We start from the raw sequence: 22,221 nt of genomic DNA, 5'->3' as shown, positions 1-22,221 counted from the left end.
GAAATGAATTTCAGGAAATTTGACAATATAACAGGTTTGATAACATTCACCAAAAGTCTTTATTTTTTAAAGGATGAGTCCAGTGATATTCATGTATTTTCTTACAGTCAGAAAATCTCATGAAAAGGCCAAAACCAACAAAGAATTGGTCCTAGAAACAAGTAATGCAGCTAAAACACATTTGACCCCATCTGACAGGTTACTTTATTTCAATGAACATGGACACTATCGTTTATTTTTTTATTAATCCCACAAACAGTGTCCTGGTGCTGTAAATACTGTCCAGATCACCAAATATGTGTCGATGCACAGCTACAAACATTTCCCAACCATTTCAAAATGCAATCCTGTTTGAGAAATGTTTGTTAAAATGTTTGTTATTTTTGTTTGTTATGTTATTTTTTTTAGAACCAGTGGGCTTTGGACCTAGAGCCACAGATAATGCACAGCTAATTTGACAATATCAAAAATAGAAAATAATTGAAGAGAACAGCTTTATAATGAAATTGTTGATTAAGGGTAGATAGATGATCAACTTTGATGTAATTGTCTGTGTTTTAATACCACACATCTTTTTCATCCTCACAGGAAAGTCTGTTGTTGGATGCAAGTCTGTCCTGATTGACAACCATGTCTTAGTAATTGTTACCCAGCTCTTTGGCGGCTCCCATATTTACAAGTTTGACGATCGTCAAAACAAGTTCACAAAGTTTCAAACCATTGAGGTCTTTAACATTTCCAAGCCAAACGATATTGAGGTCTTCCAAATGGACGGAGACTGGTACTTTGTGATCGTGGACAGCTCCAAGGCAGGAATGTCTACTCTGTACAAGTGGACCGACCAACCAGACCGCAATGAAACGGGTTTCTTCTCCTACCAGTTTCTCCACGAGTGGTTTCGTGATACAGATGCTGAGTTTGTCGAATGGGACGGGAAGTCCTACCTCATCCTAACCAGCCGCTCTCAGCCACCTGTCATCTACCTTTGGAACAAGAGCACCCTGAAGTTCATATTTCACGGGGAAATCACAAATGTTGACGACGTGGTGGCAGTCAAAGCCTTCCGGATAGACAAGGACTTGTATCTGGCCATGACTTGCTACATCGGTGACTCAAAAGTCCTGAAGTGGACCAACAAGCAGTTCACTGATGTGCAGGCTCTTCCTTCTCGAGGAGCGATGATCCTCCAGCCTTTCATAATCTCTGACAAGCATTACCTTGCTCTGGGCAGCGATTACTCTTTCACACAAATCTACCTCTGGGATGCGGAGACCAAAACCTTCAACAAGTTCAAGGACATTTATGTACAGTCGCCCCGCTCATTTATAGTACTAACCACCGAGCGGAGGCATTTCATCTTCTCCTCCAGCCTCAAGGGCAAATCTATGGTTTTTGAGAATGTAATGGTAGACTTAAGCTTATAAACCTTGCAAAGATAATGACTAATCACTTTATCGGAATAATTGTTCCATAAACGCTAAAAAGCAGTCTCAAATGCTGTATATTGATGAAACATTATGTAACATTATAACATCTTTGCCAGGTTCCTGTAACTCATATGACTTTCTAGCAATTCTGGAGGTACGTTAGGTCCTCAGTAAACATTAACTAAGGGCATTAAAGATGGCCTTTCAACTTTTGAAATGAAACCAGCATGAAGATATTGTTGTGGCAAACTACATATTATGTTAAAAGGTGTCTATTATGGGCATAGCTTTAGTTTGGCCACCCCACACAGGTAGTAGGAAAACTTTAGGGATATAAAAAATGCATAGACATAGCATTATATATGATAATCTAATGTTGCACCTGTTAGGTTGGTGCTTATTTAAAGTGAGAAGCCAGAAATAGTAACTATTTTGCCTATGGCGCTGCACCTTTCAAGGTGTTGGTATGCTGGAAAAGCTGTTAATAGCTCTTACGTAAGGTCACATTTGAAAAGTCTTCTGTCATAGAGAGGGTCAAGATGTGATAATGGTTTGAAAATAGGGATGATGTCACACACTTTGAGAAGGTATGCATGGTGTACCACATGGTTGTACACATGAATATATGGTTGTGTTGGGAAGCTAAAATAAGGTTGGAAAGCAGTGATTGTTTCAGACACCAGGCCCAACCACTGCAAGCAAAAAGTCAAATGTAACACTAAAATGCACAGAACTGTGTATCTGAAGTGATAACTGGACAAAATGAACAACTACTTACTGTCATGATTAAAATGTGCATGAAACAGAGGTTTTCTTGGTGACATTATCCCCAGTAACGCAGCTGAATGTATTAGCTTTATATTATAAGACTAACGCCTAACTGCACTGCAATCATAACAAGCTACATTATTAACAGAGTGCCTGATTGGTGTCAGAAATAAATGTAATTTTCTCTTATTACTATGCAAAATGTAAAATACTGACTGTTGCTCTAAATAACAATCTTGAGGTTAATTGTGTGCTGCTATGTGACTTGAAATGACATTTACATGGTCTTAAGACACACATGTTTGCTTTGTATTTCATGATCCTTTGATATTTTTCATTTATTGTACAGATTTAATTACAGTCAGTTTGGTTTCGAATATAAATATTGGACATTACAATGGCATGATGTTCAAATTAGGCCCTGGTCACATCATCTTAAATCAAAATGCTTCCAAGATCTAGCATAAGCAATATTTTGTTAGCATTTCAGATTTCTTTAAAAAAAAAATTGCCTTTCTATGTTTCTGTAATATTCCTGAGTATATATTTATTTTTGACTCTATAGAGCTATAACGCTTCACTGACAGCCTTCAGTCTTGTAAGAATGTGTTTGTGTAAATGCATTAAAGAGCATTTAACTACATGTATTGTACTCATCTGTATTGCACTCTGTCCTCCATTCTTGCAGATGCACAGACTGTGCATTGTGTCCATAAAGCAGAGACAAAGTGCCTCAGTTAGCACGTTTGAAATTGATAGGGCATCTGGCATCTGAGACAGCATTTCCTTTTAACTGCAGCAGAGGACAAACAACACAATCATATGGTTATTGAAAAGAACAGGAAGACAAAGCAAGCATCATCATCATCATCATCATCATCATCATCATCATCATCATCATCATCATCATCATCATCATCATCATCATCATCATCATCATCATATAGTGTTATTGTCTTTCAGTCATGAGGCTTTGATGTGATTGATGCAGCTTTTAAAAGCCTCTTGAGATAAACCATCTTGTCAGATCCCTGCTCTCCAGACTTTATCGTTCTGCTGCCAGGAAACTCCATGTTTACTTTTCTTTATCCAATATCGATTTTTTTTCCATTGATTTGCACAAAATAAAAATACAGTTACCTATACTTCAATTTGTATATATAAGGACATGAACATTTTCATTAAGATGCATATTTGATTTAAGTCAGTGGATAAATAAAGATATTTTTGACATTATATTGTATAAGCTTATAAGCAGCTCAAATCATATATTTTTATAATTATTTATCATAGGAATACTAACCTCATGTTGGCCTCTTTCATGTATTTAAAGCTAAATCGTTGTTTACCAATGTAGGTCTCCATCATAGACTGTATATATAAAGGTCTCCATACAAAGCTACTTGTCCACTATTAACGGTTAGTTCCTATTTTTACGAGGGTTTCCAAATGCGTCGTGACGCATCTCTCACGTCAGTGACGTCCGGAAGTGATACAGCTCCTGTTCCTCGATCAGTTAATCCACGGTTTTGATGCGTCTTTAAATCCGATCACAACCCAGTGATGCTGTTTTGAAACTCACCTTGCGTCATTACTATATATTTTTTCCCTGCAGTGCGGAGAGAGATGGATCCGAGCAGGAGGAGCGAGAGCGACTGGCAGGGTCTGGTGAACGAGGTGAGGAGAAATCCGCAGAGAGGAGCGTGACAGATACACTCGTAACCTCCACCAGTGTTCGTGCCGCAAACTATTTCATTAGGGCTTCATTTGTGTCGTTTCACATTCTTTAAATGCGGTGTTTCGCCTCCTGTTTGTATCCCCAGCCAGGTGAAGATGTCGTTTAGATTAACGGAGTAAAGAGGATTACATCTCTGCCTGTGCAAGGAAGTAGATCTGTGTTTTCCTTTTATACATGCAGATCCTGATGCCATACAGAGATGATGACATGTAACTACAGCCTGCAGGTGTATTTACTTTTCACTACGGCTAATCTGTCACAATCAATACATTTAGATGACAGCTCGTGGTGAGTTTATGATCCCCCTTATGTACATGTCTTATAGTCAGATCCAGTAAATTGTAGAAGCAAATCTTACTGTCTGGTATGACTAACAACATTACAAATTATAAGCCATATTTATATAGCAGAATGTTTCAACACTTTAGCAAGTGCAGGTCTAATAAATCCATTAGTTAATTGACAGAAAATGTATAGAAAACAAGCCTGATAATTGATGGATCATTTATTGAGCAAAAATAAAAAGATCTGTTCCTGCTCCTTTTATATGATTGGAAATACAAAATCTCTGGGTTTCGGGAAATTTTGTTGTGCATTTTTCTGTATTTTCTTTTTAATTGGAGTCAATATCACCATAAGGTGCATTTGAGACTTCCCCATTTCCAAAAGAAAGCTGAGATTTCCATTGAACTTCATATTAATTGTAATAATGTGTTACGCTGTTAGAAATGGATGTTGGTCAAGCTCCCACATTTTTTATAAATGAACTGCAGGCAGACAATGTACATGTAAACAGCAAACATTTATCCACCCTGACATGGACAAATTCAAAGTAGAGTAAATACATTGTAATAGTGATTATAAAATGTATATTTTCAGAAAGCTATTAAGTCCCTTTCTCAACAATATATTTCAGTTAAAGGAAAAAGTATTTGGATAATATTGAAATTATGGCAAACTATTTGTACCATGTCCACCCTGTCATGGAAGGCTTGCTGACAGGGTGGACAATGACAGGGTGGACATTTTTGGCTTGACTGTATTTAACAAATATATTTCGAATTTCTGAAAGGTTTTTATATTAATTGACATTTCACTATGACAGAGTGGACATTTTAAGATTGACAACATCCAACCACACACATAATATGATTTAAAATTACGAAATATAAATTGAAATACTTACTCTGCAACTAGCCAATGTCTCAGCCTCCATTGAGGAAAGACAAAATGGTGGTAGTAATGTCACTGAATACATCAGATGTTTTTTATGAGGCAGTTACCCCTTAATGACAGGGTGGACAGCAAATGTCAGGGACACATGAAAAATGTTCAATATTATTATGAAAATAGAATATACATGATCAAAATGACTCGTTTTTATCAAATAACTCGTTGTGGACAATAAAACCATATAATTATTTAAAAAATGTAGTATCATTTATCATGTATTACACACACTGTAGTTAGCAGAGCAATGTGTGGGACATGCCAAAATCACGTACATCCAATGAAAAAATAAGGTATAAAATGAAGGAAACACATTTCAAGAGACTTATCATTGTACTGATATGTGTGTAAATGTTTGGCCTTTTATAATAAGACCTCAGAGTTTCATTATTCTGCTACATTTTCATGATAACTGAGTGATTCTGATGGGGACACCAAAGTTACTTTATCGTGATATTGACTCTATTAACCAAAAACATAACAGCAGATGTATCAATAATGAAAATAATCATAATTTACAGCCCTAAAAAGGGGAATTTCTAACCTAAACAGATGTCATGACAGAAATCAACATCAGAAGTTCTCATGTGGTTATTTTAATATGCAATATCTTGAGTATTGGCTGCACTGCTTCAGTTTCTTTTCTTATAAGCAATAATATTACGTTGCTGGCTTTTGAAAGATGACACTGCCTACCTAGCCAGTATGATTCAGTATGCATGTAACACATTTATTTAACTTTCTCTTAAAACATTTTTTCTTACACGCAGTTCCTCGTTTGTAAGCGGAAGTTGGAGAGTAAGAAGGAAGCCCTCCTGATTCTGTCGAAGGAGCTGGACACCTGCCAGCAGGAGAGGGATCAGTACCAGCTGATGGCCAACCAGCTGCGGGAGAGACACCAAGGACTCAAGAAGAAGTACAGAGAGCTCATTGTAAGCAACAATTGTAAAGACGTAACAATACATCATCATCGTAAAAAAATTAGGCAGAATAAATGGCAGAACAGAAAATATATTTGTCCAAAACAAATGTTCTACAATTTGCATTAAATGACCATTCCTTTCTTTTTATTACTAACAGGATGGAGATCCCACTCTGCCTCCTGAGAAAAGGAATCAAGTAAGTGATTTTGACATATACTCCAAATGGCTGAAATGGCTATTAACATAAAATTATTGTTCTGTACAGCTTACATCACAATTGTTTATTGTGGATATATTAATGTAACAGACCAATTATAAGTCTGTGTAGTGGTAGTGATCGTATCTTCATGTCCTCTTCAGGTGAATTTAGCCCAGCTACTGAGGGACTCCAGAGAAAAGAGCAGTGAACTTTCTGAGGAGGTGAAGGAGCTCAAACAACGCCTGGTGGAAGCTCAAGGTGACAACAAGGTAAACACTGTTCAACATACTGGACATTGCAATACAATTAAATATGAATAGTTCTCTTTTTCGGTCTCGCATATATTACCAACATTTATAGTTAAGAATGTATCTGATTTGAGTCGGCATAAAGGTTCATGCAGAAAAAGAGGTTTATCAGATTAAATAAAGCAGAAAACTGGAAAACTGTGCAAAATACAAAACGATGTACCTCTCTCCCAACAGCTTTTACGAATGACCATCACCAAACAGAGGCTTGGAGACGAGGAGGTCGGCACTCGACACTTTCCTGCTCATGAGCGAGAGGATCTGGTCCGACAGTTAGAAAGAGCCGGAGAGCAGGTGAGAAGGCTGCTTCCTGTTCATTTGTTTTAATGCAATAATTTAGATTATGAAGGTGACTTTCAGTTAATGGCTTTTCGGTGAACGCATCATGACATTTAACAGAAGTAGTCCTTGTAAAAATGTTCTTAAAATCCTTCATTTAAAATATGAACATTAGTTTTGTAACAGTATGTAAGTACAAAGAGATATTGTATTTATGACCTGGTTAAACTTATTCAAAGCAAAAAGACATCCTAATGTCAACAACTTTGTTATTAGATTTAAATGTAGTCCAACCTGACATAGTTAGTTTTTCTTATTAACACTATCCAACTATAGGAGGCTTTCTTAGAGAGGTGAACTTACAGTGTATCACAAATGTATTGGTATGTTTTGTGTGTCTGCAGAACGAGGTCCTGGAGCACAGCGTGAAGTCGCTCACAGACGAGCTTCAGGACGTTCGAGCGGAGCGGGACGTGTTTCAGCAGAAGGCTCATCGGCTCAATGCGGAGATCAACCACATCCTGGGCAACGATGAGATACGCATTTTAGACGTCGATGCACTCTGCATGGAGAACAGGTTTGTTTCTTTCAAATAAAAATGTCACTGTTTGTGTGTCTGCAACAGTTATTTCACAGTTTAAGGGTCAATCTATAACTTTGGATTATATATTTATGTTTAATCAGCTGGTAAATTCAAAAAGATGATGATAAAATGTGAATGTACATTTATTGATTGGCTTCTAATATTATAATTATTATTATAATTATATCCCAGGTATTTGCATGAGCGTTTCTGTCAACTTCAAGAAGAAATCCACTTGCTCAAATCAAACCTGGTGAAGTACAAGGTAGCTACATATTTTATTGTGATTTTCTTATTTGTTAAATATCTTACTCTTACAGTATTTTTAACTACTTATTAATTAAATGAAACCATTTCACTTTTTGCAAATGTTAAATGTGAATTTCCTTTTTTTTTTTCAAACTACCTTTCTCTCAGATCACAAACCTCTCATGCCTAATCATTTTCTCTGATTTCAGAGTGCGCTGGACTGCAGGAAAACCTCTAAAATCTGTGGGAAACCTAACAGTAGTGCGCTGACTGGGGTGCTCTCTGCTAAACAAGGTCAGAAGGATCAGATATTTTTAAAACTAAATGCACATGTAGACATTTACACAAGCTTTGAAGGAAAATGCAGTTTTAGAAACCCTTAATTTGTAGAAAGCCTTACGTGGTGACTGTAGTTTAACTGAGAATAATTATGTGTGTGCAGTGAAGGAATTATTACTGTCTGAAGAAAACGGCTGCAGTTTGCCGGTGACTCCTCAGTCCATCTCAGACCTCAAGTCCCTCGCCACAGCTCTGCTGGAAACCATCCACGAGAAGAACATGGTGATTCAGCACCAACGCCAAATCAACAAGTACTCAATCTCGTACCTAACACCCTCTATATACACAGTCATCTCTATCAATAAGGCCGGAAGAAAACATGAAAATATCTTTGTTTTTGTTCCTTTTTGTTGTTAGGATTCTGGGAAACCGAGTAGCAGAGCTGGAGAAGAAACTAAAATCATTAGAAATGTCTGGATTATGGAGCCTGCCAGGTGAACACCATTGTCTTAATATACTGGAACTAATGTGCTTCATTGAAATGTGTATTCTACTTGCTTTTTACAATAATTGACATGCCTTATCCTTCCTTCTGTCCTTTGCTTCTTGATTCCTGAAGGCCTGACTTATAATGTGTCTCTGGGGATTTATGGAAGTACGTTTCTCTCACTTTCTCTTAATACTTTTTAACATGCAAACTTCATGTTCTTCAATAACTTCTCATACTTTCCCAAATTAAATGTACTCTTTTCTATTCAATACAACAGTGACAAGCATTGTTGGAACTCATACTCGATGTTTTAATAGAAATAGCAAATGAACATGTAGAACAATTGTTTATTGCAAGTAGCAATTCTGAATTCAAAAGTATTAGCATCAAAATATACTTAAAGTACCAAAATAATTGTTGATGCATTATATATAATACTGCTGAATAACTTATAAATATCACCAAGTAATTGTTATTCAATTCGATACATTATATGGTGTTTTTAATATATTGCATTATTAGCACTAACTTAACTTATTAAATAAATCTAAGTACATTTGTTGACTAGTGGAGTAGAATTGTTCATGCAGTAAAATAATAAAAAATTGGACATAAGTAAAGTAAATGGACTTAGTCATTTTCCACCACTGCATACAGCTTTCTGGATGTCTCATACTTTTATTAAGGCTTACTTTGAATTATATTTTGTCATAATAGGAGGAAAAGAAACCATCATCCTGAACACTCAGCAGGCAGAGCCAACAGAGTCTCCTGGAAAGGAAGGTGAGGGATAAATGTGCCCTAAACTTCTCTCAGTGTACGCCATCTATGGTTCTGTGTAGCGGAGATTACATTTCTTAAATCTTCTATTCATATAGGTGATGAAGTGTCAGAAGAAATAGCCGTGGATCAGCAGAGCTCCACAGAAATCTCCATCCAAGAGAGTGAACCCCCTGCTGTGTCAGGTAATGGAAAGGAGCCTCTCGTGGAGACACCATCGGCGTCCAGCGAGGAAACGTGCCAACCTGCCGAGGAAGAGCCAGCCAGCCCTCAGACACAAACACCAGACAGTGAGGAGTGTTCTGACATCGGCCAATCACAGGTCACAACGGATTTAACCATTCAGCAGTCAAGAGAAGTGGAGTGTGAGAGTGTTTCCTCTCCAACACAACATCCGTCAGACCTCTGCCACATACAGCAAACTTTAGAGAACTCTGACCCCACAGGAGAAAGTGAGGAAGAGTCAGAGGAATGCACTGAAAATGTTGAAACCGAGTGTATTTTGATACAGGAAAACATCAATAGCACAATGTCACCTGCTGAAGAAGAGCAGGAGGACGTCCAGTCAAACCAGGAGACAGAGCTTACAGGGGAGACAGATGTTTGTGTAAGTCAGGAAATGTGAAGTGTTCCATGAGCCACTCTCGTGGTGCAGAGCATCAGGAGAAATCCTCAGAAACATGAGGATAATTGATACATTTGAACATTATTAATGCTACTTGATTCATTGTTATGAATAATGAAACACACCTGAGTTGTTACGATTGACTGACAGTAGAAAAATGAATATATCCCTGTCAGAGGAACGGGAATGCCTCCTGAGAAACCAAACAAATATCTATATGTCCACTGTCAGTAACCAACAATGTTATTTATGCTTTCATTTGATCTGTTTTGAGTCTTATGTATAAATGGTCCAAAGAATGTTGAAACCTGAGTGTAACACCCACATGTGATTGTTGAACAATACGCTGCTATAACAGCCTCCAAAACTTTTTTGGAGCTCATTTTGGCAGAGATTAGCTTCCTTCCTAAAACAGGAAACCCAAACCTTAGCCAGAAAGTTTGAAGCTTTATAATGCGTTTGTATCAGAGCGGGAGGAACTATGATTCAAGTTCATTTAAAAAGTAGCAAAAAAGGGCTGTCGAATTTGTGTTTCATAAAGTTTGACCAGGTGGGGTGATTTAGATTTCTCTGCATTGACACAAAATGTCAGTCTTTGAGATTTACTTAAGAATGAATATGAACCCAACATTGAAGGAGAATGTCATTTTAATAACATGTCTAATGTTGACTCTGGAATAAGACACTGATTTAGGTTTTCTATAGAACTAACAAAAAAATAAAGGGACATGTGTAATTGAATTTGACATGAACTTAAAGAGGTGTTGTTGCTTAGGATTTCTCCTTTATCTTTCTACCTCCGCCCATGCTTCTGCCTCCACATTTAGGAAACCATGTTAAAGATCTCTACAACAAATAAATCAGCCAGATATTTAGCTTAAGCAGCAACTTTATTTATTTTCTTAAAAAACAATGCAAACATTTCCAAAACACTTCATTTATTATCCTAAATGATAACATGTGGGATATTTTGCTTTTTTGCTAAACACTTTCACAAAAGTTATTTTTTTGTAATCACAAAAACAAATGTATCACAGCTATATAACATGCTGCAGGACACTACTAAGGACTGTTGACTTTGAACATAAATGTAGTTAAGATAACATTTAGTGAACTAACTAGTCTGTTACACAAAGAACCCACAACATTACCAGCACTGACATTTTGGTCATGTTTTGTAGCAAAAAGTATTAACTCATCAGAAAGAAATACCACAAAACCATATGTGTATGTGTTGAATGTGCACAACATGGATTTATTTCTGCAAAATAAATGATTTAACTGAATAAAAACATGTTTTAAGTATATAATATAGAAACCTGCACTGCACGGATGTAATGGAGGTTTTTGTAAGCGTGATAATATATTTGAAATGACATTCACATGCAAATGAATGCATTTGTAATGAATACCATGTTAACCTTCTTAGCTCGGGTAGTGTCGCTACTTTGGTCATAAACCGATGGTGTTTAAGGAAAAGGATTAAAGGCAGGAAGCATTTATTTTATTTTTGGAGCAGTTGAATTCTCAAGACACTTTCCCACCATTTTTGGTAAGCCACACACGGGATACAATGGATCCAATCAATGATTTAATCAAGGACACATCTCTTTAATTGCCCTACATGCCAGCATCCACAAGCTTACGTTTGTTATACACCTCATACTTCCTATTCCAGAGGCTGGGGGGACAAATCCCAATGATGCAGCAGCCAAGCCTCCGGCCTGCGTTTCCACTCAGCAGGCTCCCAGCGTCTCCCCCACTCCCCAAGTCGTCCTTCCTCTCATGGATCACCACGGCTCTTCCAATCACAGACAGCCCTGTGAACAGCGTGGCTTCAGACTCTATCATCGTATTGATTTTTCCTTTCTGAGCCACAAAGTTACCGAAGTCCCCAGGGTGGCCTGGGTGATATACGCTGTGTGGGTTGTAGTGGCCTCCAGTGGAGTCACACCCCTGGCTCAGGTCTCCAAACTGATGGATGTGCACCGCTCTGGGCACTGGGGCGCTGTCTTTGGAGAAGCCACTGAAATGAAGGAGCACCTTGACTTTCCCCTCAGGATATTCCTGCTTAAACAGCACCTGACCGTACACTTTTGGCAGGCCTTCAGGGAGTGAGGTGCTGGGTCTCATTTTGCAGGCTGCGTACAGAGTACTATTGTTCTGCCAGACCTCTGGTGGAGTGTCAGTGGAGACACATTGCTGACAGCCGGCCAGCAGAACCAACACTGCTGCTCCTAGTATATTCATTGACCTGAAAAATGTTAAAATCGTTAGGAGAGTGCCTCAAATGGATAAACTCATCATGTGTTGCATAACAATAAACATTGATTGCTGTATTTAGATTCCTTAATTTAAGTTAAAGTATAGCATTTGTATACTAGGCCTACTCTGTTCCTGGTAAAAGTAATGCATTATTCAAAGCCGTTCGGGAAAAAAACAAGGTAAAAAAAACTCACATTATGGGGTTATTCATCAACATGTCAGAAGGATTTTAATATTGCAGAAATGTTTGAGCTACTTTTAATACAATAACAATATAATATAGGGTGGTTTCAGTAAAACAGTCACATTATCGTCATATCTTTAGGATATAGAATCAGAAAAATAAGCTAAATGAAGCGTAGGCTACACGATAAATAAATACAATGTCGCAATCTTTTACTCTGCAGATGGAGTTAATTAAGAGCAAAACGCAGAATTCAGGCAGCCTAAAATCGACTTACCCGTGTAGACGCATGTTAAGCAACAAATCCCATCAAAAATGACAACTTGTTGAAAGGTCTTTACTGATGATACACTGTACCCTGTTGAAGCCTGTCGAACCCAAACGCAAAAATGTTTCAGAAAAAAATCTTGTATAAGCTGTCTAGTAGGCGTTGTTTACTGTTTGCTGAGGGTGGAGCACCGGTCTTTTCACGAGTCAGACATAATGCAACTTCTTCCAAACGTGCTGCTGAATCTAACTTGCCTTCTTCGAACAGAAACTCGTCCTTCGTATTTATAGTGGATATGAAGTTCAGCGCAAGTTCTTTCAGGAAGACTGGGTCTATATAGCCTACTCTCTCAGCAGCTGCATATAATCAGCTCATCACGGGCGTCTATGGGATTAGTTTTGTATCATAAAGATAATGCAACACTTTCTCAGAATAAAGCAAAACTATGAGTTCAAAAGAAGAAAAAAATTGAGTCAAGCAAAATAAAATAAATTTCAAAAATAAAACTATAAGTTGCAAACAAATCATTTGTGTAATCATGTAAACTATAAGTATTTTTTCTTTGTTTTAACATAGGTTTTTGTTTGCAGTTCTTGTTTCTTCTTTCTCAATGATCAGACTTTTGCTCTGGCTGCAGCTTTCTCTTTTGCGCTCACTCATTTTTTGTTTGAGATTCTGACACAAACCTCCCAGGTGGGCGGGACTTTCAGGGGTGCGTCCCCATTGGCTACTCAGTTTTTGAGTGACAGCCCAGTCCTCCAGCGATTGTACAGTGCAGGCAGCTGGTGGCTGCCTGAGCGTGGATAGAACACCCGCAGAAGAAGTAAGTAAGTAAGTAAAAGTTTATTTCTAAAGCACCCCTCCCAGCACGAATGCACAGAGTGCTGTACAAAATATAGCAGTCAAAACAATTAGGCCAATATGGCACTAAGGCATAATAATAACAAAGCATAACATGANGAGACTAGCATGCACTCAAAAACAAACAAGCAGATGTAATGCCTGTTTATTGTGTGTGTGTGTGTGTGTGTGTGTGTGTTGTGTCTGTTTGAAGGCACATATAAACAGGCATTACATCTGCTTGTTTGTTTTTGAGTGCATGCTAGTCTCCTGTTTAATTATTTAACAGTTTTAATGATTTTATTTACCTTTTTTTTAACATTGTATCTTTAGCTGTCCCTATTCATTATTCGTTTGATGGCGTTTGTGTAATTTTACCTGTGGAGATACACTCGCCCGGTGGGATAGGAAGGTCATTGAGCCGCTTGCCCTTCATGTCACTGGGGCCGGCACAGAAGACATCTGACACTGTGGCGTTGGTGTTTTTCAGCCACATCATCAGCCACTTGTTCTCACAAATACACTGGAAAGAGTTTCCTCGCAGATCCCTGTTGTATGACATGATGAAATCAGCTTGGACACACTTAATATATCTTAAAATTCATAAGAAGAAGTATTCAGGCGCCACAAAGGCGTGAGAAAGTAAAGTCCTTAAAGATGTTTCTGCATGTGATGAAACTTAGTAATATTCAAACCCACTTTTTGGTGCTCAACATGATAATGCATTGCTGCATGCTTCTGGACATAAACCTTGCACCTTTTAAATGCATTTTCAAGAACAAGCATATACTGTACAGCAGTTGGTCCAGATTGATGATGAAGTGTTTTGGAATGTTTACCCATTGACCTTACCTAGATTATTTAAGCCACATATTATGTTTCAAATAGGTTTTATATTTCACTGTAGAACGATTTATTAAAATGAATTGAAAAAGGTAACAAAATAGCTAGAAAGAAAATCTTAAAAATATAATGCAGTATAAAGGAAACAAACAAAGAAACTCGATAATGCTATCCATATCATCATTCTTGTGGGGTTTAATGATGCCAAGCACAAACTCTGCCTGAGTCAGCCTCACTTAGCAACGCAGTCAAAACACACACACACACACACACACACACACACACACACACACACACACACACACACACACACACACACACACACACACACACACACACACACACACACACACACACACACTGCTGACACCACAACTGCTTACTCACAGTTCCAGCAATGAATCCAAGTCAAAAAACAGATCCCTTGGCAGAAACCTCATCTTGTTATTGGCAAGCGATCTAAACCAGAATCACAAGGAGACCAGAAAAATGAACAAATATGTAATGTATTCAGTCTTTCTCTGTCAAAGTAAGGTGATGGTGCTGCAGATTATGCATGTGTGGTACAGAAAATGACTGCAGACTTACAGATGAGTCAAATCTCGCAGACCACGAAAGGCATATTTGGTGATGGTTTCAATCGTGTTCCCTTCAATAAATCTGTTCAGTGAGTCAAACAATGTGGTTTCACTTAAAGTTAATACATGTCATATTCAATCATTTCAGATAATTATAGACATGTCAGAATATTATGGATGTTATAACGTTTTGGAGAATAAGATAGTATATAGTTAAATTAACTTATATGCAAGGCAAAACATATCTGAAAAACAAATAACATGATGTAAGTTAACATGATGCATTAAGTAAGCATTAGATTCGATACTCACAAATATTCCAGATGTGGTAGGCCAGAGAAAGCATCATCTTTTATTGTTGTCAAAGAATTTGCATTTAAAAGTCTGCAAAGGAAAAACACTCAAACAATTGAGTAAGCCAATCAATAACACTCCCAAAACTTCTGCTTGGTTTTCAAATAACCATGACACACAAAAAGATCAAACAAGTTAGCACTACTATCAAATCAAATCAAATTAAATCAAGTATTATTTATATAGCACATTTATAAACGATTTTTGGTCGAGCCAAAGTGCTGTACATATAATAAAAATAGCCTACAGTAGAGACGCTTTACAGCTAATACAATAGCACAGATTGTTCAGAATATCAGTATGAGAAAAAACGACACCCTCTATCCTTAGACTATAATCTATTTGTGTCTGTGTGTTGCAGTGTCTCTAAAATATACCCCTGATATAGCCATGAATTATCAAGTAGCCTAATCAATAACGTGACAACATTACACTTACAGCAGCTGAAGAGAGGGCATTAGAGAAAACATTCCCTCTGTGATTTCAGAAATGGATCCATTAACCAGGCTCCTGTTGGGAGTAAACAAACACAAATCAAAGTCTGTACCAGACACACCGAGAGCCAACTCTGCAGGGGAGCACCGCGTGGCAAGTTAATTGTCTCCTTGAACGCAACATTGGCTGTTTTATGCTTAACAAATAAATCATCCACAAACACTGATACTCACAGGGAGTTGATCTCACTCGGTATGGTCCGTGGGATCTGTAAAGTCCCGACGCAGATGATGGTCTCCTTGGTGCAGGTGCATCCTGAAGGACATTTGAAAATCCGTTTGGATTCAACTGCTGCATAAATGCACAGGAGCGAGAAACAGACCCGTAGCCACTGCTGAGACGATGTCATGTTGCCTCTTGAACATTAGTAATATAAAATAAGGCAGTGATCGGTGCTAGCTGCAGCTTTTACCCGCCTGGCCAACAACCAAATGCAGCAGTGGTGGAAACCCTGACACAGGCTGACACAGAGCGTCCCGGAAGGATACCTCACTCCCGGACAGAGGGGGGGGGGGGGGGACAGAAACGTTGAGTCGTCAGTAATCACTGTGGTAATGTGTTGAGACACGCAATAATGTGTTCAGTGGAAAATCAATGACTCATATTCAAGGTGGTATATCAATACTAAATCATAACAATGCTTTAAACTTTGCATACTATTCTGCACAGTTTCTATCATATTCTGTGTCTATTATATTCTATTTGATTTTATTTACTTGTACTATTTTATCTGTTTTATTGTGTTGCACTTTTAGAGGAGCTTGTGACCTAAGATTTTCATTGTCATAACTACACTGTGCAAACATGACAATAAAAGCCTTGCAACTTGAAACCTTGAAAATGTGGACATTTCAGCACCATGGACAGCATTAACACATTGATACATTTACATGCAGACTTTACCACGTAGTTATACCAGATGACTTCATCAGTACAGAAAGCCCCATAAAGAGGAAATGCAAGTAATGCAGTCTGCAGGCCACCAGTTATATGAAACATGACCTCACAAAACATGTGCCCAAAACTTCCTCCTTGTCAATTGTTCTCCTCAAAGCTTCAGTTATACGTGTCCAGCTCAGTGTAATTATTAGGATATACAGTATATTTAACTCATGTCTGGTGCAGTGCTGTTACATGATTATACCACTAGAGGGTGGCTATTGATAACTAAAGGGGGGACAAACTCCAAGTCTGACCAAGTTTACAGATTTGGTCACTCAAAGAAAAAGTAAGCTGCTATATTTATCTATTCATATGATTTAATATGATGCAATTATTTTGAAAAGGTTTAGTTTTCTAGAAGAAAATCATCCATGGAGCATTTATTGATTTTAGCTCCTCCATTATTGTGTCCTCAAAGGAATATTTTTCAAATCCTACAAACTATAAAATATGGGATTTGTGAGTTAAATATTTAGTAATACTTTCTGCAGGATTCTTTGTTGCTGTCTTGGTCTTACCTTCTACACATGTACATTGATGAACAAAAACACACAAGAACACAACTTTTTCTTGGGGTTCTTATTTCACTCCAATTTCTCTTTTCAGGTTATTTTTGTTTTGTTATTTACAAATTGTAAACAATAAAAAAAGGGTTTATATTGAATGGTTTAAAACAAACTACAAGATCACAATAGGACACACTTAATTTCACCCTATTCATTGGATTTGCAATCCACAATCATGACCCTAAAGCTTTAAAATAAATGTGATTAAGTTTGCTTTAACAGCCAGATAGCAGCATTTTTCATAGAAAGAGGTTTTCTCCGAACAATAGGGTTGTTAGATGTCGCAGAAGGCCCTAACAAGGTGCTGACCTTTGCTGGAGGACCAGTAGTTTATGAGCATGAGTGAAACCAAATACCCATTGCCAGAAGGGGGCAACCGTACGTGTCTGCCATTGCTGGCATAATTCATGACGGCTTTGCATAGCATTGCTGTTTTTAGGCTAGAGTATCTCTGAAACACTCAAGACACGTGCAAGCTGAAACCAGAGGACGCCACGGCAAACAGCTCTTCGCTGTTTCTTTCTAGACAATCATCACCATATTGTGACATTTTACTCAAGTTTTGGACGTCTGTACAAGTAAATTCACTTTAAACAAGTCTCCTTGTGATCAAATATCTTCACCAACAATTCATTTAGTAGGAAAGACTGTGATTTCTGTTGCATCTTTTTGTTGTAGATGAAGTTATAAAAGCAACTAAAATGACAATGAAGAGTATAAAATGTATGAGCATACCAAACTGTATTTGAAACATAACATACATAAAGAAGTAAATATATGACAAGCACACATAAAAATGACAACTCTGATAGGTTCCACAAAAATAAATGACATGATTTTAGGGTGTGTGTATTCTGCTACCTAATAATAAATAAAATTGTCCCATTACCATTCAGTTTGTTAGTACAACACCAATACTCAGTCTCAACGGAAGTGGTACATTCATAGTAACTTAGTGGTATGAATGCAATGTAGTATTGTTATATTTCCTCTGTATATTTCGAAATACTGTACTTTCAGCTGCAGCACAGATCAAAAGGTGTACGGTTATTTTATTTTAGTGACATCCGATGGTAGATTCAAGGCCTTACTGGTGGTGTTAACGGAATCTGTTCAGTAATATAAACGTTTATGATGCATCGATTACAATTCACAGATTTGTTTCTTTCTAACAAGTCTGACATTTTAATTTGATTGGGACATTATTTATTAACAATAATAACTTAAAAACCCTCTTCAAAGGGTGGCTTGTGGTCTGAGTTATCTGAGCTTTACACATTTAATTGGTGGTGCCTTGAGGCAATTGTAGATCAGACATGATATATTGCTGTCTATAACAAATATATACATTACCTTACATTAAACAATTTGGCAAGTTTCCCTTTATCATTCTTTATGATATGATTTGATAAGAATGGGTTGCTTCTTTGAAATTCTAATATGTAAACATTATCAAACTAACTGAATCCTTCAACAGAGGGTCAGTGAAGGAGACCTAAATATTCACACTGATCATTTATCCTCCTTAAGGGGAATGTCATTATCAGAGGTTTAGGGTGACCCTCTAATCCCTAACATCCAGTAAACTAGCTCACTTATGACACTTTCAAATCCAAAGAGGACCTTTTAACCCTTTGAACCATGGGACCCCTGAGAGGAGGGGAAACCTGGAGAGGTCTGGCTGCTGAGTATTGCCTCACAGCAGGTGTTCAGGCACTGCAACGTCTCCAGTTCCCTCAGGAGTCAGGAGTCGTTTCAGAAAGTCACCAGCGCTGCTAGGTGGCACGATCGGACGGGAAACACAAACATTTCAAGCTGAAATTAGGGATATGTTCAACATGCCTGTGTTCGCAATATTATATAAATCCAGAGCAATCCATCATCTTTTTAACTTTAGTTCTCTCATCATTGTATTAAAGTTTTTTATATTATTATTATGAACCCCTAGACATACATGTCTACCTTCATTTGTGAGAAATTACAATAATCCACGGATATACATTATTTTTAGCTTGTTTCAACTCCTCATATCATGAATGTCTATGTGCGATTTTTGAATTTAAAATAAAGTGTTGTGGGTTTGAACAGTATTTGGCTGCACAGCATGAGTTTTTAATGACTGCTGATATATTGTAACTAATTAACTTAAGCACACTATTTACAATATTCTTCCAGTTAAAAGGTACTTGTACTTTCCTACAAGTACATCCATTTCCTGGCACACATCAACCAAAACCAATACATAATAAAACAAAAGACATCTGTGAAGTCAGTATAATCGTGCTTACAATGCGTAATAATAACAATATAAATGATGATGTAATAACATCTCAGTTGCAGCAAATAAAATCGAATAATATACAATATTCGTTATATATTGAATAACAATTTTAATTTAATTACTGGTAAAAGAACATTGTTTGTTTTACTGAAGCAAAAGTTATTAGAATACTGTTTCCACCCAAAAGAAAAAAAAAGACTCAAGTGCAATTGGGAATTTGGCTTAATAAATTGGAATCATTTAAAGAACTATGAGTTTAAGACCATTACATTTGTCAAACATTTCTTTCCACTTATTATTCTCAATACAACATTGAGATGGAATTGCAAAAATATTTCTATATTTCTTTCCCCCTATTATTGTATTTTATTCCTTTTGCTTAAACATGTAGTTTCCATATTGTGATCATTTTTGATTTTAAAGATGTCTGCCATCTGGTCAGCTCTTACTGAGTTGAGAGTCTGGAAAAACATTTTTAATTTAAAAACTGCAAAAATCTACAACATTTCCAGTGTTAAACTCCAGGCTCCTGAAGTGGAACCTATCAGAGTTTTTTGAATGCTTTCGAGCCGCCATGTAGACGAACGTCTGCTCTGCGACTGCATAACTGTCTGACCAACGCTTGTCAACCCTGAAAATCTGTCACTGTAAAATCAACACTTGTTAACGCTGGAAGATTTGCTGTGTTACTGTTAAACTTATCCTTGTATATTTTTAGAGCAGGTACATAATTGTGTATGATGTATCAACCTCTGATGCGTTTGAGGGAGGGAGTGAGGGTTGAAAAGGTCTTCACACTGACTCTTCTTGTCATTGATTAATGGTGCTCATGATTTAACACCTGCTGTTTTAATGTAGCCACTGTAAGAAACTGATCTCAACGTGAGCGCTGTCCCTTTTTAAATAGCTGCCTAAATGTATCAGCTTTGTGGAGGTCAGTTTAACCTGGGTGTATGTTCATGTTTTGACACAGAAAGGAGATAATACAATCTTAAAAGGCTCTCACTTCAAGGAAATACATGCACTGATTTTCCACATTAGATTTATTATGAAATAATGTCCACCATAATATAAACGAGGTGGTTATAAAATAATAAATGTTGATTGAAATCATGTTTTATTTTCACTTGTATCATCGCTATAAAAAGTTGAACGTTCGACTGAGAAAAGTAAATGAAAACCGAGTAAAACATGTATTAATAGGCCAGCACTGGTATGTCATTTAAAAGCGATTATGGGTATATATTTCTTTAATGTGAAACCTTAGCTTGAGCCATGACCTTTAGTAGTACTGCTGTTTATCTTTGCAATGCCGCAGAGGCACTCATACAGAGTTATCCAATCCTCAGTAATGTATTTTAGAAAGATGTATTGTTATATTTGTTGAAATACTCGCAGCCTGACATCAATCATTGAATCAAATGTTTCCTATACCCAACCTTTAAATATATTGCACTTCAGTCAAGTAAAACTCAGGTAAAAGTCCTGGATTCATCTCATACTTTAGTAAATGATGATCATCAGCTAAATAGGCCTCTTAAAGTATCCAAATAAAATACGGTGTTCTACAGAAAAACACGATATCTTATACAGTACATCATTATATTGCTATAATGATGTGTTGATATACAAAGTAGCTTTTTATTGTTGTAGCTGCAGCTAGTTTTAAATACTTCATAAACTGTTAAGTATTTTAATTCAGTAGTTTCCAAAGCTAAGGACCGGCTTGAAAGGGTTGCAAGATAAATGTGAGAGGTCCATTGGATGATTAGAAGGGAGAAAAACTTTAAATTGTATAATTCTTCTTGGACTTTTCTGAACATTTTTCTAACAAGACACTGCCTGTTTGTAAGGCGACACAAGCCAAAAAGGTTAGAAATTAAAAATGTAATTTATGAAGGGACTACAGCCTTCAAATTAATCCAAAACAAAAAGTATAAAGTAGCTTAAAATGGCAACACATAAAGCACTAGTACCTCAAAATCGTACATAAAGTTATAGTACAGTACCCTAGTAAATGTATTCAGTTTGTTTCGACCACTGCACAAAAAATCTGATTGCTTCTAAGAGGCTAACACAAAGGGTAAAAGTGGGATTTGAGGGTGACAAAGGCTTTATACTGGTGGCCTCTGTCCTTGATAGTGCTGTCAGTGTGCCCTCCACACGCAGCAACTGTTAGCCCAACCCCTCCCCGCTGCATACCACCAATCTGGGGCCCTGTCCAGAAACAACACTTGTGTCTCCAACACTTAGACAGTGCTTTAATAACTGGATCATTACTGTGCGTGAGAGCATTAATCAGTATTGTCCCTGTTGCAAACTAAATTATTATCAAACACCCATCTATTTACTGTTGGCAAGGGAGACCAAGTGTCCCAATGGTGGTAGCAGGAACAAATCCTCAACAGATTAGACACAAAATCTACAGATGACTGCATGAACTTGTAGTAAATTCTTTGAGCTGACTGGCTGGTGGGGAATATTTTTCTCAATCAAGGAAAGGCAGCTGTGAGAGGGAAGAGCACTATGACATTCTCACATCTACAAACATTATGAGTGCCAACATTAAGTAGCTTAGTACATTGACCAATCTGTGCACACACACAGTCCTTGATATACAGTAACAATTTGACCTGTATGCAGGGGCGCTAAGTGTGTGTGTGTGTGTGTGTGTGTGTGTGTGTGTGTGTGTGTGTGTGTGTATGTGTGTGTGTGTGTGTGTGTGTG

General features: G+C 37.3%; 4 protein-coding genes across 6 annotated transcripts; 2 read left to right on the top strand and 2 right to left on the bottom strand.

Moving 5' to 3' along the window:
• The first annotated feature begins 3 nt into the window (after window positions 1-3).
• On the top strand, window positions 4-1,733 carry LOC104950299 (leucine-rich repeat LGI family member 2-like). The gene is made up of 2 exons (XM_010776800.1): window positions 4-34; window positions 589-1,733. Exons 1-2 carry the CDS (start codon window positions 4-6, stop codon window positions 1,422-1,424), a joined length of 867 nt encoding a protein of 288 aa, XP_010775102.1. The 3' UTR covers window positions 1,425-1,733.
• Window positions 1,734-3,631: 1,898 nt separating this feature from the next.
• LOC104950297 (coiled-coil domain-containing protein 149) lies at window positions 3,632-10,651 on the top strand. 3 transcript variants are annotated; one of them, XM_010776797.1, is made up of 13 exons: window positions 3,632-3,872; window positions 5,934-6,095; window positions 6,244-6,282; window positions 6,447-6,554; window positions 6,771-6,887; window positions 7,277-7,449; window positions 7,648-7,720; window positions 7,914-7,998; window positions 8,147-8,294; window positions 8,401-8,477; window positions 8,603-8,638; window positions 9,191-9,256; window positions 9,352-10,651. In XM_010776797.1, the coding sequence occupies exons 1-13, from the start codon at window positions 3,822-3,824 to the stop codon at window positions 9,876-9,878; spliced, it is 1,662 nt and encodes a 553-aa protein (XP_010775099.1). In that variant the 5' UTR covers window positions 3,632-3,821; the 3' UTR covers window positions 9,879-10,651. The 3 variants fall into 3 exon arrangements, with proteins under 3 accessions (XP_010775099.1, XP_010775100.1, XP_010775101.1); XM_010776799.1 differs by lacking the exon at window positions 3,632-3,872 and adding an exon at window positions 4,161-4,221; XM_010776798.1 differs by lacking the exon at window positions 8,603-8,638.
• A 102-nt stretch (window positions 10,652-10,753) lies between these two features.
• Window positions 10,754-12,935, bottom strand: LOC104950296 (superoxide dismutase 3). The gene is made up of 2 exons (XM_010776796.1): window positions 12,605-12,935; window positions 10,754-12,132 (listed from the first exon to the last, which is right to left on the bottom strand). Exons 1-2 carry the CDS (start codon window positions 12,616-12,618, stop codon window positions 11,499-11,501), a joined length of 648 nt encoding a protein of 215 aa, XP_010775098.1. The 5' UTR covers window positions 12,619-12,935; the 3' UTR covers window positions 10,754-11,498.
• A 391-nt stretch (window positions 12,936-13,326) lies between these two features.
• Window positions 13,327-16,110, bottom strand: LOC104950301 (leucine-rich repeat LGI family member 2-like). Its single transcript, XM_010776802.1, has 7 exons — window positions 15,879-16,110; window positions 15,649-15,720; window positions 15,169-15,240; window positions 14,867-14,938; window positions 14,666-14,737; window positions 13,814-13,983; window positions 13,327-13,388 (listed from the first exon to the last, which is right to left on the bottom strand). The coding sequence occupies exons 1-7, from the start codon at window positions 16,052-16,054 to the stop codon at window positions 13,327-13,329; spliced, it is 696 nt and encodes a 231-aa protein (XP_010775104.1). The 5' UTR covers window positions 16,055-16,110.
• Window positions 16,111-22,221: the final 6,111 nt, after the last annotated feature.

The sequence above is a fragment of the Notothenia coriiceps genome, unplaced genomic scaffold (genome assembly GCF_000735185.1).
Source record: "Notothenia coriiceps isolate Sejong01 unplaced genomic scaffold, NC01 NC01_scaffold00017382, whole genome shotgun sequence".
NCBI classification, from domain to species: domain Eukaryota; kingdom Metazoa; phylum Chordata; class Actinopteri; order Perciformes; family Nototheniidae; genus Notothenia; species Notothenia coriiceps.
The sequence above is the reverse complement of the archived record's forward strand: the minus strand, read 5'-3'. Positions and strand labels throughout refer to the sequence as shown.

Coding starts and splice junctions, on each gene's coding strand:
- LOC104950301 (XM_010776802.1), bottom strand. CDS start 16,054: ATGACATCGTCTCAGCAGTGGCTACGGGTCTGTTTCTCGCTCCTGTGC. Junction 14,738..14,866: donor CTGCGAGATTTGACTCATCT/GTAAGTCTGCAG, acceptor ATTCTGGTTTAG/ATCGCTTGCCAATAACAAGA. Junction 13,389..13,813: donor GGGCGAGTGTATCTCCACAG/GTAAAATTACAC, acceptor ATCCACGCTCAG/GCAGCCACCAGCTGCCTGCA.
- LOC104950297 (XM_010776797.1), top strand. CDS start 3,822: ATGGATCCGAGCAGGAGGAGCGAGAGCGACTGGCAGGGTCTGGTGAAC. Junction 3,873..5,933: donor GGCAGGGTCTGGTGAACGAG/GTGAGGAGAAAT, acceptor TCTTACACGCAG/TTCCTCGTTTGTAAGCGGAA. Junction 7,999..8,146: donor GGTGCTCTCTGCTAAACAAG/GTCAGAAGGATC, acceptor ATGTGTGTGCAG/TGAAGGAATTATTACTGTCT.
- LOC104950299 (XM_010776800.1), top strand. CDS start 4: ATGAATTTCAGGAAATTTGACAATATAACAG. Junction 35..588: donor GAAATTTGACAATATAACAG/GTTTGATAACAT, acceptor TCATCCTCACAG/GAAAGTCTGTTGTTGGATGC.